The sequence below is a fragment of the Argopecten irradians genome, chromosome 7, assembly GCF_041381155.1.
Source record: "Argopecten irradians isolate NY chromosome 7, Ai_NY, whole genome shotgun sequence".
Classification (NCBI taxonomy): domain Eukaryota; kingdom Metazoa; phylum Mollusca; class Bivalvia; order Pectinida; family Pectinidae; genus Argopecten; species Argopecten irradians.
In genome coordinates this window covers 30,633,457-30,646,827 of record NC_091140.1, presented here as the reverse complement: position 1 = coordinate 30,646,827, position 13,371 = coordinate 30,633,457, and the positions used below count along the sequence as shown (strand labels likewise).

The 13,371-nt window shown below is 32.8% G+C and overlaps 1 protein-coding gene across 3 annotated transcripts; it reads left to right on the top strand.

Annotated features, from left to right (window-relative positions):
• Positions 1-574: 574 nt before the first annotated feature.
• Positions 575-12,704, top strand: LOC138328120 (alpha-N-acetylgalactosaminidase-like). 3 transcript variants are annotated; one of them, XM_069274757.1, is made up of 10 exons: positions 575-665; positions 2,770-2,842; positions 3,506-3,656; positions 4,147-4,321; positions 5,240-5,414; positions 6,088-6,170; positions 6,706-6,867; positions 7,658-7,855; positions 8,233-8,328; positions 9,118-12,704. In XM_069274757.1, the coding sequence occupies exons 2-10, from the start codon at positions 2,830-2,832 to the stop codon at positions 9,280-9,282; spliced, it is 1,218 nt and encodes a 405-aa protein (XP_069130858.1). In that variant the 5' UTR covers positions 575-665; positions 2,770-2,829; the 3' UTR covers positions 9,283-12,704. The 3 variants fall into 3 exon arrangements, with proteins under 3 accessions (XP_069130858.1, XP_069130860.1, XP_069130859.1); XM_069274758.1 differs by having other exon boundaries at positions 581-665; positions 2,770-2,810; XM_069274759.1 differs by lacking the exon at positions 2,770-2,842.
• The last annotated feature ends 667 nt before the right edge of the window (positions 12,705-13,371 follow it).

Here is a 13,371-nt window from a genome sequence, read left to right as displayed (position 1 = left end):
CTACATGTACCGATCGTGAAGATGTCACTCTCTCTAATGTATACATGAATGTTTATGATTTACATATATATGTCATCGTATTTTTACATGTAGGCTATCCCTGTACTGGCTGTTGCAGTTTTTTACAGTGGCCATGGGCTGTTTGAATCGTTGGAATGTTTGATGAATGTAAATTGAGATATAATAGCATGTAAAATACACGGATGGTTTCTTTTTCGTGGTTTATCAAGATAAAATGATATAGAAGTCTACATGTACATGTATATAAAAATCCACCCACCTGTGAAAAATCGATTGTGAATGAATAAGGGGAAATAACTCCTTGAATTTTGTATAAGCTGTGGACTGTACGTACGTAGATTATGGGGAATGGAAATACGTGTATAACATAAAGTAAAACCAATTTTGATTCAAACGAAAAAGTAGATTTATTCTATAATAAATTAAGGTTTAAAATAAGCTCAAAAGCAAGCTATCGATGTACTTTCATTTTACAGTCATTTAACGTGCAAACTACAAGTTAAACAGACGCTTAAAACAGATTGCAATCTATGCTTTCGTTACAAGCGCTCATGTGACTAGTAAACAAACCGGCTGTTGCAAAATTAAGGCATCACATGATAACAAGACGCCCAGCTTATCCGAAGAGGACAAGACAAAATAAGGTATAGGTGCAACTTTAAAATATTAGATCCTGACAAAAGGGTAAGGTCGGATATATTGATTCCAAGCTCGAGTCATTGCGGACTGGACGGTTGCAGGTGTTAGCTAACGTTTTATGTAAAATGTAAACTTAAAATGTTACCTGTACAACAGGGGAAAGAATATCACCATTATTCACTTTAAAGGTTATATTTTTCCCGTTACAATAAATTTTGTGCATGTGCTTGACTGCATCGTATGTGTACATTATGTACATTCTACCAGATATTTAGATAACCAACAATTAAAGTTATATGTGCCGTATTTTTCATACTCACGAATCAAGATGAGCTTTTGGTATGTTATTTATTACCAAAATTTACCAACATTTTGAGAATTACAGTATTTTCAATGCTTACGTTTTAATTTTACGAGTACATATAAGAGCTGAAAATGATTTTTGGCAGTACTGTCAAAAATCATTATATGTACATCTATAGTGAAGTGAAATGAGTACATAAGCCAAATCGTGGTCTACAATTTCAGTTCACATTTTTATAATGTTATTAGTCATTGTAATGTGATTTCTGCAGGTATTTATCCATATAAACATACATAAGGCATAAAAACCAACAATTTTACAGTACTTAAATTCTGTGTTGCAACTAACGTTTGTCCGACATCTGGAACCATTTGAATGATTTTCACGGCTTCATTCATCAAACCTTACAGTTTTCAATAGATTAATAAAGAAAAAATAACATGTCAAAATTTTCGTCCAGTTACGGCACATATAACTTTAATGCATATTGGTATTATAAAGCTGTATATGCATAACAGTGTGACAGCTACTGTTTAATACCACTTTTGTGTAATCCTGCATTTGGATAATTTATAATTGATAACTTAAATGGATAACTCAACAATGGATGTTAGTCTATTCAAATATTTGCTCAAATGCAGGAACGTTACCCCCATGCATATATCATATTGGCAAATTAAAGCTACAGGCCTAGACGTATGTAGAAGAAGTTGAAGACTGAAGTAGATATTTACATGTACACGTAGAAGATGTCAGATTTGTTCCCTCATATGACTCACGATGAATGTACCGGGATTGTTTATTTGTGATAAATACCTATTAACATAATTAGCATTAACCACAAGAAATGACTTACAATATAGCTATATTACCAGTAACTACATTTATTGTAGTATATCTATAAAAATAATTATGCTTTTATTTGACTCTGACTTCATTTTACTGTAAGTAATAAATGGATCATAAACTACATGAGATACAGGTACTGTAAAGGTCTAAACTGCAGGATTTCAAGATTTTGGATATCATAAAGTTGCTTGTACCCTATTTCATCCCAAATAAGACCTCTCCCCCAAATTAGACCTCCCCTCCCTCCCCCATATTTTTCCGTTTACTGGATGCATATGGGTACAACTGATCTTCAAAGTGGATCAATATTTTCAATAAATGTGAGGAAGATTTTACACAAAAGGAATCCTTGGGATTAATGAATCTATAATATTATAGTAAATTGGAAAGAACATTTTGATATTTCACAATTCTTTTTTCATAAAAATTCCTGATTTATGTTTGGTAGATTAGCTTATGTCTTTTCCAAAAAACAAAAATTCCTTATATAAGTTATTACCTTATACCAGTAATAAACTTTGACAGGTATGTGTCATATATTTTTACACTGTTCAACTTAATCATTAGTACAGTAATGCCAGCTTAAACTGGCAGAAAAATTTCATGCTATTCTGGGAGAAATAATTATTTCAGTTGTTAAAACTTGGTAAGATATTATTGTCGACACCCTGGTATATGATATTTCATTATCTTAGTTAAAACTTGAAAAGAGAATACATGTTAAGTCCAAGAAAACAGAATACGTGTTACTGGTAACACATTCGGTAATTCCCTGAAAAGAGAATACATGTTATCAGTAAGTCTCTGAAAAAAGAATACATGTTACCAGTAAGTCCCTGAAAATAGAATACATGTTAAGTCTCTGAAGAAAGAATACATGTTAAGTTCCCGCATGGGTAAGTGCAGAGGATGAATTCAAATTAATGTTACGTGTACGTTACTGTATATCATTTCAGATTGAAGGCTGTAAGATTGTGCAGGTGAAAGAAAACTGCATGTGAGTCACAAATTTGATCATGGAAGTGCGAGGTGAGTTTAAGATTATCACCCTCTTATGTTGTGCCATACGGTAAAACACGGTTATAACGAACCTATGGAGACAAACAAAGTTGCTTTATTATACATGAAATACTTTTGCGAACAGCTTATAGGAACCTCGGAGAGTAATGGAAATCATGATGTTATAACCACAAAGTCGTTGCAATTGTGTTCATTTTAAAATATGTCTTACTGTTTGTCTTAGTTATCATGTTATGTATGTATGCATTGAAAATTTTTTTTTTTTGCCTCCTACGTAAAATAAATATTTGGTGTAGTTTGGCATAAGGGACATTAGGAAGCCGTTACACAGTCAAAATTTTTGTTAAGAACTTTAGTCTTAATCTTCTTTAAGTGGTGGATGATAACAGCAAGCAATGGTGGCCAAGTTGATTAAAATATCCCAACATATTACCACAAGCTCTTCACCTCTGGTTCACGATCTCAAATTCCTGGTGGGGCAGTTTCCAGGAACTGAACACTGGTCAATTTTTTTTCTCCGGGAACAACAGTTTTCCTCCACCTTCAAACCAAGCATATCCTTACATGACTCTGTCTGTTGATAGGACGTAAAAATAAACTATGATAACAGCATATGATTGATAGGCACTTGTAAATTTATATAAATGGTTTTTTTTCTTCAAATTTTTTCAGGCATGATTTTCCCACTTGTTATTTTTGTCATCATCGGATCAGTTCGGGGACTTAACAATGGTTTAGCTAGAACCCCACCCATGGGATGGATGTCATGGGAACGGTTTCGGTGTATTACAGATTGTGAACATGACAAGGACAATTGCATCAGGTAACTGCTATTTGATTCGGATAGAAAATTAAGACATTGTTCATGGATGACTATATTGGTAAAGTGTCTGTAACATGTTTTTTACAGAATGATAAAGAGGTAAAAATATATCCTCTAGAAATTAAACCACTATACTTAAGTTTAGTGGACAATATGACAAAGTGCAAATGTTTAATATTTGTGAGTCAGAAGCCATTTCCACAAGTCCTTCACCTCTGGGTCTTGAGTTTGAACCCCATATTGCCGATAAGGGGCAGTTGCCAGGTACTGACTGAAAGTTAGTGGTTTTTGTCCGGGTACTCTAGGTTTCTTCCTTTTCCTACAACAGGCATGTTCTTGAATAACCCTATAGATAGGATGTCATTCAAATGAAATCAAATAAATGGTTATGATTTTATACAAGGATTCTTGTTTGTCATATTGATCAGAAGAAAATCATCCAGAAATACTGTATATAACATGATGTAGAAATTAATCTTTGTGTCAACAGTGAGAAGCTGTACATGGATATGGCAGACAGACTTGTATCAGACGGCTATGCTGCTGTAGGTTACGAGTATGTGAACATTGATGACTGCTGGATGGACATGAAGCGAGATGAAAATGGCCGTCTCCAAGCAGATCCAAAACGATTTCCAAATGGGATAAAAGCTCTGGCTGATTATGTAAGGCCATGTTTCCTATATGTCTGAACATCTTTACAGTAAATTCATACATCCTGAAGATAATTAAAATTTCAATATTTTTCTCATTGATTATATTATCATTTTTCATAATTCTTTACCCATTCTGCTGTTTCATTATTCTAAAATACATGTACAGCTGTTTTTTGTCAGCTCTGAATACAGATAAAATTAATGCGACAGCTTTATCATACTTGATCATGGGCTGGCAAGTATGTGATACTACAATGTCACTATATCCACCCCTTTTATATGTCATATACACACAATGTAGCAAAGACAAAAACTGACCACCTGCACAGATCGAAACTTTAAAGCCATGCAGAGTGCCGTTATTTGATTTAGATTCTTTGATTTACATCAAAGGACCAAACTACCTGTCTGATCTGTTGTTTCATATAGAGCATCCAGGTTTATTATGACATAATAGAAACTTTATTTATTAAACATCGATTATGAAACAAGTTATATAACTTATACAAATCACTTTCGACGGCTCGGATGTAAGCGTGTAATGGACGTTACTATGACATAGTCCAGGGGGTGGTTATAACAAGGGGCGGTGGTGGCCGAGTGGTTAAGATGTCTCAACATATTACCACAAGCCCTCCACCTCTGGGTCATGAGTTCGAATCCCATGTGGGGCAGTTGCCAGGTACCGTACCGACCACTGGTCGATGGTTTTTCTCTGGGTACTCCGGCTTTCCTCCACCAACAAACCTGGCACATCCTTAAATGTTCCTTGCTGTTAAAAGGAAGTTAAACTAATAAACCCCAAACTCAGGTTATAACGAGAATAATAGTAGCCCCTGGAATAACGAAGATGCTACTTAATGTATATGTGTTGCATCTGTTGTAGTAAACTAACACACGCCTCCTCTTGTGTTGTATAAAATTTAGATTCACAAAAAAGGACTAAAAATAGGAATCTATGAGGACTTTGGTACACACACTTGTGGAGGTTACCCCGGTAGTAAATTCTATATGGAGTTGGACGCGGCCACCTTCGCCTCGTGGGGTATAGATAGTCTCAAGCTGGACGGATGTTATACAGATACAGCGGATATACCGATAGGTAGGGGATCGTTGGTATCATGTGGCAGATAGCCATGTACTGTATATTAACTTTCATTAGATGTACAACAATTTACTGCAATGTTTCTTTAAAATACTGCATTTCAGTAGTAAAACAGGAAATTTTTAAAGTCATAAAAAATTAAAAGTAAAACGATTATCTCTGTTAAAGGCCCACTACCTTTCCGAAACAGCTTTTAATCTTTAAATCGGAAATATAGAAAGAAAATGATTATTTTATAGAGATGTACAAGTTATCAGCTTATAGTTAATACAACACTTATCACCACCTTCTGACTAATGTAATTAAAATAGATGAAATTAATTTTCATAACTCGAGTGGTCTTATGTTTCTTGTCGTCATGCTAAATATCGTGGGTTAGTTGACTATCACTACGCCAGACGGCAAAACAGCAAAATGAATTAATTATGTTTTAAGAGATGCATTGATAGTATCACGATGTTTAATTATGTCTTCCCATTGAAGGAAGGGAGATAATTTCTTCTAGTTATGAAATTGTATATTATATGCATGTCCTGAGGTTGATGTTCACCGAGTGATATATGACTCTATTTACATCAACAAAGCTCAAATTAAACACTAGATTAAATGTTTTAAGGTTTAAGATTCAAATTTATAAAAAACTTGTTTAAAAGAATATCCCTATTTTCAGGTTATCCAATCATGGAGCAGTTCCTCAATTTGACGGGACGTCCTATTCTTTACTCCTGTAGCTGGCCAGCATATCTTAAGACTGTAGGTATCAATTTCAGAGAATTTCAGTAAGTTAAGCTATGTATAACTTGGCTTTATTTTCATTTTCCTGAAGCTTCTGATTCAATATTGTGCAGTTGAAAAAATACTTAATCTGTAGATGAACTTCACAAAAAACTATTTTAAATGTACTTTGCATCAGGGGAACTCAAAGCATAACTTATTAAAAAAGATTAAAAAAAATCTTTCAAATGAGTATGTTAGCAAAAAGACAGTTTGATTGAAGGTTTAAGATTCCAATTTATAATTTTTTTTAATGCAAAGATTTCTACAAACACTGCTAGTATGATTATTTGTATCAGATATACATGTACATATAAGATTTCTTCTTTGTAAATATATGAAACAAATGTGTGCACTGTATCGGAAGGGCAAAAATATGGTATATAAAAGCTTGGTTAAAGAAATGCCAAGAAATTATCTGAGATGAAAAAAAATTGTTGTCAACTTTTGATACAGTTCAGTACATGTATTGTGTCATAATTACCAATTTAAACAAATGATATATCGACCACAGCCAAATTATGAGGCCATTGCTAAGAGCTGCAACATCTGGAGAAACTATGGTGACATACAGGACTCCTGGGATAGTGTCCAGTCCATCATCAACTTCTACGGGAAGGATTCCGGAAACTTCAGTGGTGTGGCTGGACCTGGTAACTTCAATGATCCTGATATGGTATGTATATACTATCAATGGGTGGTATTCTAAATTTAAATGCCCACTACCTTTCCGAAATGGCTTTTCATTTTAAAATTGGAATGTAAAGTGAGTTTGATAATTTTGTAGAGTCGCAAAAGTTATTAGCTTACCCTTAATACTACACCTGTCATCACCTTGTGAACAATTAAATTTACACAAATTCAATGTTAATTTTCATAATATGTGTCATATTATGTTTCCCGCCATCCCCCTAATCACCAAGCATTTGTTGACTATAACTGTGCAAGATGGCAAAACAGTGAAATGAATCTTCACGGTTAGCATAGTTTATGCAGGAAATCTTGCATTTGTTTGGTATTGTAACCTCATCTTAGGCCACTGATATATATTTCCTTATGTTATTAATGTATTAAGAAGCGTTATTTTTTTTGTTTCTGAAAGGTAGTGGGCCTTTAATATTTAAATTAAGTCAGTTTAATTTGTAAGTTTTACCAACTCCTGGAAAAATGTATGTACATGTTCTGATTTATTTTTGAAAAATTGTTAAAATGATAGAAATGCAGATAAAATTGTTAAAATGATAGAAATGCAGATAAAATTATGGTTAATGTTAGTATGTCTTTACATTGTGTCTATCTGGCAATTTGTACTTGCATGAATATTTCATATTCCATCCCAGCAAATTTTTGCTACAATCAAGGAATGCTGCGATATAATTTTGTTCAATCAGTCTTCACATTTCTGTACTGTATATGTTATCAGCATTTCTTTATAAGGAAGCTTTCATCTATATTTTCTATAACAGTTGATTATAGGAAACTTTGGTCTGAGCTATGACCAACAACGTGTCCAGATGGCGATGTGGGCGATAATGGCCGCACCTCTACTGATGTCTAACGATCTTAGGAATATTCGTAAGGAGTCGAAAGACCTGCTACAGAACAAGGGCGCGATCTCCATCAACCAAGATCCACTGGGAATTCAAGGGAAAATGATATACTCAGTATGTACCATATTTTATTTCATTAAGATAAATAAATGTTAGTGTTTTATTATTGGTTAAAGAAATTTGAGAATTTTAATTTAATTAGTACCTTTCTTGTGTTGCAGTAAAACCTGCCATAGCGACCACCTCTGTATAAAGACCACCTGTTTATTAAGACCACTTTATTAGGGCCCCATATAGCAATTTATTACACAATATGACCTGTTGATACCACTTTTCTCTTGTCTTTTGGGTGGTATTTATAGACAGGTTTGACTGTATCTATTCACATATTATTGGATTACTATCCCCTGAATGATATATATGGTACAATGAATTAGGAAAATTTTGGTATTATCGATTGAGATATTTTTGGATATCTGCTTGTATTACAGATAGGGAAAATACAGGTATGGAATAAACCCATTACACCTGTGGGAAATTTCGCGTTTGCAATTCTAAATTTTGGAGACGGAGGACCAGGATCACAGGTGAGTTGTTCTTTATTCCGCTTATAGCATGAAAAAATCTTCAGTTTGCAATTTTATTTACTGTTTGATAATAATTTGTGCAATGTAATTTTAAGATCAACATGCTGTATAAGAAAACTTATAAAAAGATTAGGAGGGTGCTTATAGTAATCTATTTCAAAACATCAAGGATACTGGACAAGGACATATAAAGAAAATATTTGCTACTGTTTTATTTTCTTAAAGATGCTCCACCGCTGACAAATGGTATTTTTCACTATAAAAAGCTGGATCAGACAATTTGGTATTTTTCTTCAGCTACAAAAGTTACTTACTTTACACCATTACCACCATTGAAAAGTTTGAGCTTCTAATTTTAATTCAAGATAAAACTATAAGAAATAATTAATTGCATCCGGAAAAAATTCCGTGGCCCTATTTTCTATATAGAATGAAGTTCTAACTGCGCATGCACCAAAAGCATAATAAATGATTGTATGTTATTTTTTGTGTTAATTAGATATATATATACACGATTAAACACCGATTGTTGTGCAAATGATGAGTATCATTTATGGTCCGTCGGCGGTGGAGCATCTTTAAGTTGTCAATGTTGTACAACGTGTACTTACTATGCTTACTCAGTATATTTCTTAAGAGAAATTTTTAGATGTTGTAAAATTCTGTTTGTCCAATCTTATTATATACAAATATGAAATTATTTAGTTCTAAAGAATTTGAAAGAAACAAAGTCTTGATTCCATCAATTCAAATTTGCCATGAACTCACACTCTTATTTATGATTTGTAGATTTCCGTGAAGGGGGCAACTCTTGGCCTTGTAGATGATCATGGTTACAATGTCACTGATGCTTTTACCGGGGAGTTTAAGGCAGCCGTCAAACCGAACTCGTACTTCAACCTCACTGTGGTACCATCTGGTGTATTCTTAGGGAAGGCGTATCTCCTCAAATAAATCTTGTCATTTATTTATTACATTATGTATAACACAGCGAACCTTGCTTGGTCACCATTAGTTTTCACTTCATAGTATGCTGTAATATGAAACTACTCAGATTATTTTTATTCACTTTACAACTTCTTTACTTCTTACTTTGGAATATATTGTTTAGCGGGTAACTTTTGTTTGGATAATGTTTTAGCAACTTTATTGGATGCTTATTATGGCCATACTTTATAGACTATTCATTTAACTTTTTTTTGTTAAAATTTTAAGCCAAAATCTCAAATTTTGTGACTTACAAATATTACTGGATGTGCAGTATAAGAAAATTTCAAATGTGATACAAGTTGAATAAGGGAATCTCATATTTATACATTATATAATATAAGCCTCTTTCATATGTGGATAGGAAGGATACGGATATTCTACACCCATATTTTTCTTTCATACCCCAATTTTACAGCTATAATATCCCGCCATTTTGAAATAAATTTGAAGAAATCGACGACTGGAAGTCAATTTTCCATGCATGAAAAATTACGTGATATTTTCATAACAAATTCTGATGTTTGCATCTTTTATAGTAAAACCAGTCATATTTGTGAAAAAAATGTTAAAATTTTACCGGGGATATAGAGATTTTGTTGACGCCGTGACGTCACGAGTTTTTATTGCATGGGTAGCCAAGCAATACAGCCTCAGGAGACATGAGTGTATTGCCCTGGACCATCCAGTATTACACGTGTAGGTATGAAAGAATATATCAGATATACTGGGTAATGGCTACCTGCTGGTGACTTTTGTTGATACATTATTATGTAGAGTTAACTCCCCTTTTGAGATGGTAACATTGTTTGTCAGCATCATCAAGGTGTAGGAAATCATATAATTTACATTTAAACACAATGAAATAAGGTGGCAGTGTACAGTAGATTTGAAAAATTCAGCAAAATTAAGTGCAGGCTTTAATTATGTACACACAGCTTTTTAACCTTAAATGACATCTATATCAAAGTATATATATTTTTAATCTACACAACATTTGCAATTGTTATGCAGAGTTCATTTTTGGACAAGTCTGCTTTTTGTGGTGTTGTGAGCCTGTAAAAACCATGGTAACCAAATTTGTTTTTTTGAAAAAATGCAAAAAATTGGGATTTTCAACCCAAAATTACACCCCCTCTAGGAGAATTTTTTTTCTTGAACACAGTTTAAAACCAAGCATCACTGCCGTGATAGCGGAACTGAGCCTATTTCGACATAGGTATATCATTAAACTTTTGAGCAATCTTACCTCGTACCCCGGCTATCAATTTCTGCTGCTACAGTATTGAGTTTTTCCATCTTAGACGCACATTCGGATATCCTCTAAACCATTAATCTCGAACCCATTTTGGGGAATTTCTTTATGCAAATGTGAAGCTTGCATATAATTCTCTAGATTGAATTCACCAATTTTAGGACATATACATTTTTGAATTTTTTATGCATATAATAAAACAGGGGCTTTCTGCTTAATAAAAATCTCACCCATGGCCATTCGGTCTTACTGTACACTGCTACCTGATGTTAAGTTATACCCAATCCAAGGGAAGATAACTCTCCAACAGAAGCGATTCAAGAGTATTTCTTTACTACAAATAGGGAAATTATTCACTTTAATAGTACATGTTATGTTACTTTCGTCAACATTTTTCATATTTGTAAATTGCATTATCTTTGGAATTATTTTATCTTTTTTGATAAGCTATTAGATTTAAAAGAATTGAGAGATTTCATACTAGTGATTTATACAATCAGTAAAACCCTTTATATACAGTCTATTGTGTCATTGAATATTTTATACATAGTTAATTGACACAAATACACTGTAATTACTGAAAATAAGAGAGCGATGATAATATTTACATTGTTTATGACATAAATGTTCATGTTATATAGGTCATGGCAGCATGTGCTTTAATGACCAATTAACTTTTTCATAGATACACATGAGTTGAGAAAAATATACAAAAGATCTTCTAGATTTAGAAATCGGTTTGTAAAGATATTTGAGTAGTAATTAAAGGTATTTTAAATATACTGCTTCCTACCAAATGTACATGATTATCATTTAGATCCATAGACTTGGAAGGAATATGACACATCTACATCTGTAGGTGAATAACTCTAGAACATCATGATAGAGCAGTGATATAAATTTAATAGAGATATATATATGATATTATATATATCTAGTCAATGCAGTTTCAGTAACTTTTCTTAACTTAAAACTTTGATTCTTAATCAACTTAAAATTCTCAATAGGAAATAAACATTACAGAAATATAGACACTCTATTTTTTAAAGAGTTTTGATAAGTTAATGAATGTTATCGAAACTTTGGCCCGGTATTGTGTACAATTTAGCAATACCTGGCTCGTCAGGATTTATACTTGAAATAATGACTTTAACCACCGGTCAAACCGGTTGTTCCGAATAAACGAAAACGGCTCAGATGTATATCAGTAGATGTTCTCGATGAATAGGATCGGTTTCATTATGTTTATCAGAATTGTCTTTCTTGACATGATGGTCACAATATTCTAAAAAGGATTCCGAGATACTGGTACTCTAACATAATACTAGTGCAGTTGTACTTAATCATACTGACTTCTCTGTGATCCGAATGTTTGGGAGATATGATATCTATCATACAAGCTGATGTACATTTTGCTATGCTATACATGTACCATGAATATAATTATCATTTTTGCATTTATTATTTATACTTCTGTACATTCCAAAACAATTATATTTCAAAACCTTACGATTAAAGCTTGTGTAAATGAGCAGGAATGTAGACTAAATCTTTGAAGTATGTTGTTTAAGGATATATATTTTTTGCTTTGATACTTTCTGTCTTTTCTTATTTTTTTATACAAGATAATTTTTCTCCACAAATGTACTGTTTGAATGTCAATGTATCTGCGGCACCGTATCTGCCTAATATCAAGCTTTACCTGACAAGTAACATTTACATAATGTACATCTTATCTGAAAGTGAAAGAGAATAAGTCACAATTTTCATGGAGTACATTTATTTTTTTATTGTACATGTTACTAAAAACACACACATTTCAGCCAGTGATGATAATTGTATACCTGTCATTTGTTTATGACATGATCTGGACCAATAATTATCAACATTCCTTAACATTGAGGAATTTCTTCATTGTCATAAAGAAAAATTTCAATTAAGCGATTATTTTCTTAACTTCTGTAATGCTTTCCTATGGGTAATTTTAGCTAAAGATTTCCTTAAAGTTAAAGATTGTTGATAAAATATCTATGTGGGCCATGGGTGTTTGGGTGTCGGATGAATATTGTAGTTGTGAGAGATTATAAGACAAATCCACTTTATCCACAATAAAGTAATCTAGAGAAAGGGTTTAGTCATCTTGTTTGTGTTTTTTATGTCAACATTTTAGTAAGAGTTGTCTTTCTTGATATTATTACAAAAAACAACAACATTGTATTTATTTCCTTAAAGATTATCCACCGCCGACAGAGCGTAAATGGTATTCATCATTTGAATAATAATTGGTGCTTAATCGTGTATAAGTATGTCTAATTCCCACAAAAAATAATATAAAATAATGTATTTTGCCTTTGGTGCATGCGCAATCAGCTACTTCATTCCATATAGAATTTTCGGGATGCAATTAATTATTTTTCATATGTAGTATTTTTAATTTGAAGTAAAATTAGAAGCTCAAACTTTTCAATGGTGGTAATGATGTGTAAAGTAAGTAACTTTTGTAACTGAAGAAAAATACTAAATCGTCTGGTCCTGTTTTTGATAGTGAAAATATACCATTTGTCAGCGGTGGAGCATCTTTAATTGTCAATAAAATAGCTCTATGTAACGTACGTGTTCTAGATAAAACCTACAAATACAAAAACAAAAGTATTTTTAAACCATGAAAACTCTGTATTGATATAAAAAGAAACTTTTGCCCTTCCTCCTACATTTTTGTATGAGGTGGTTCCTGATCATTTGGTTGAATTTTATTCTGTACCTGTGACAAGTAGCAATTTTAAGGGTATGGTTACAGACGG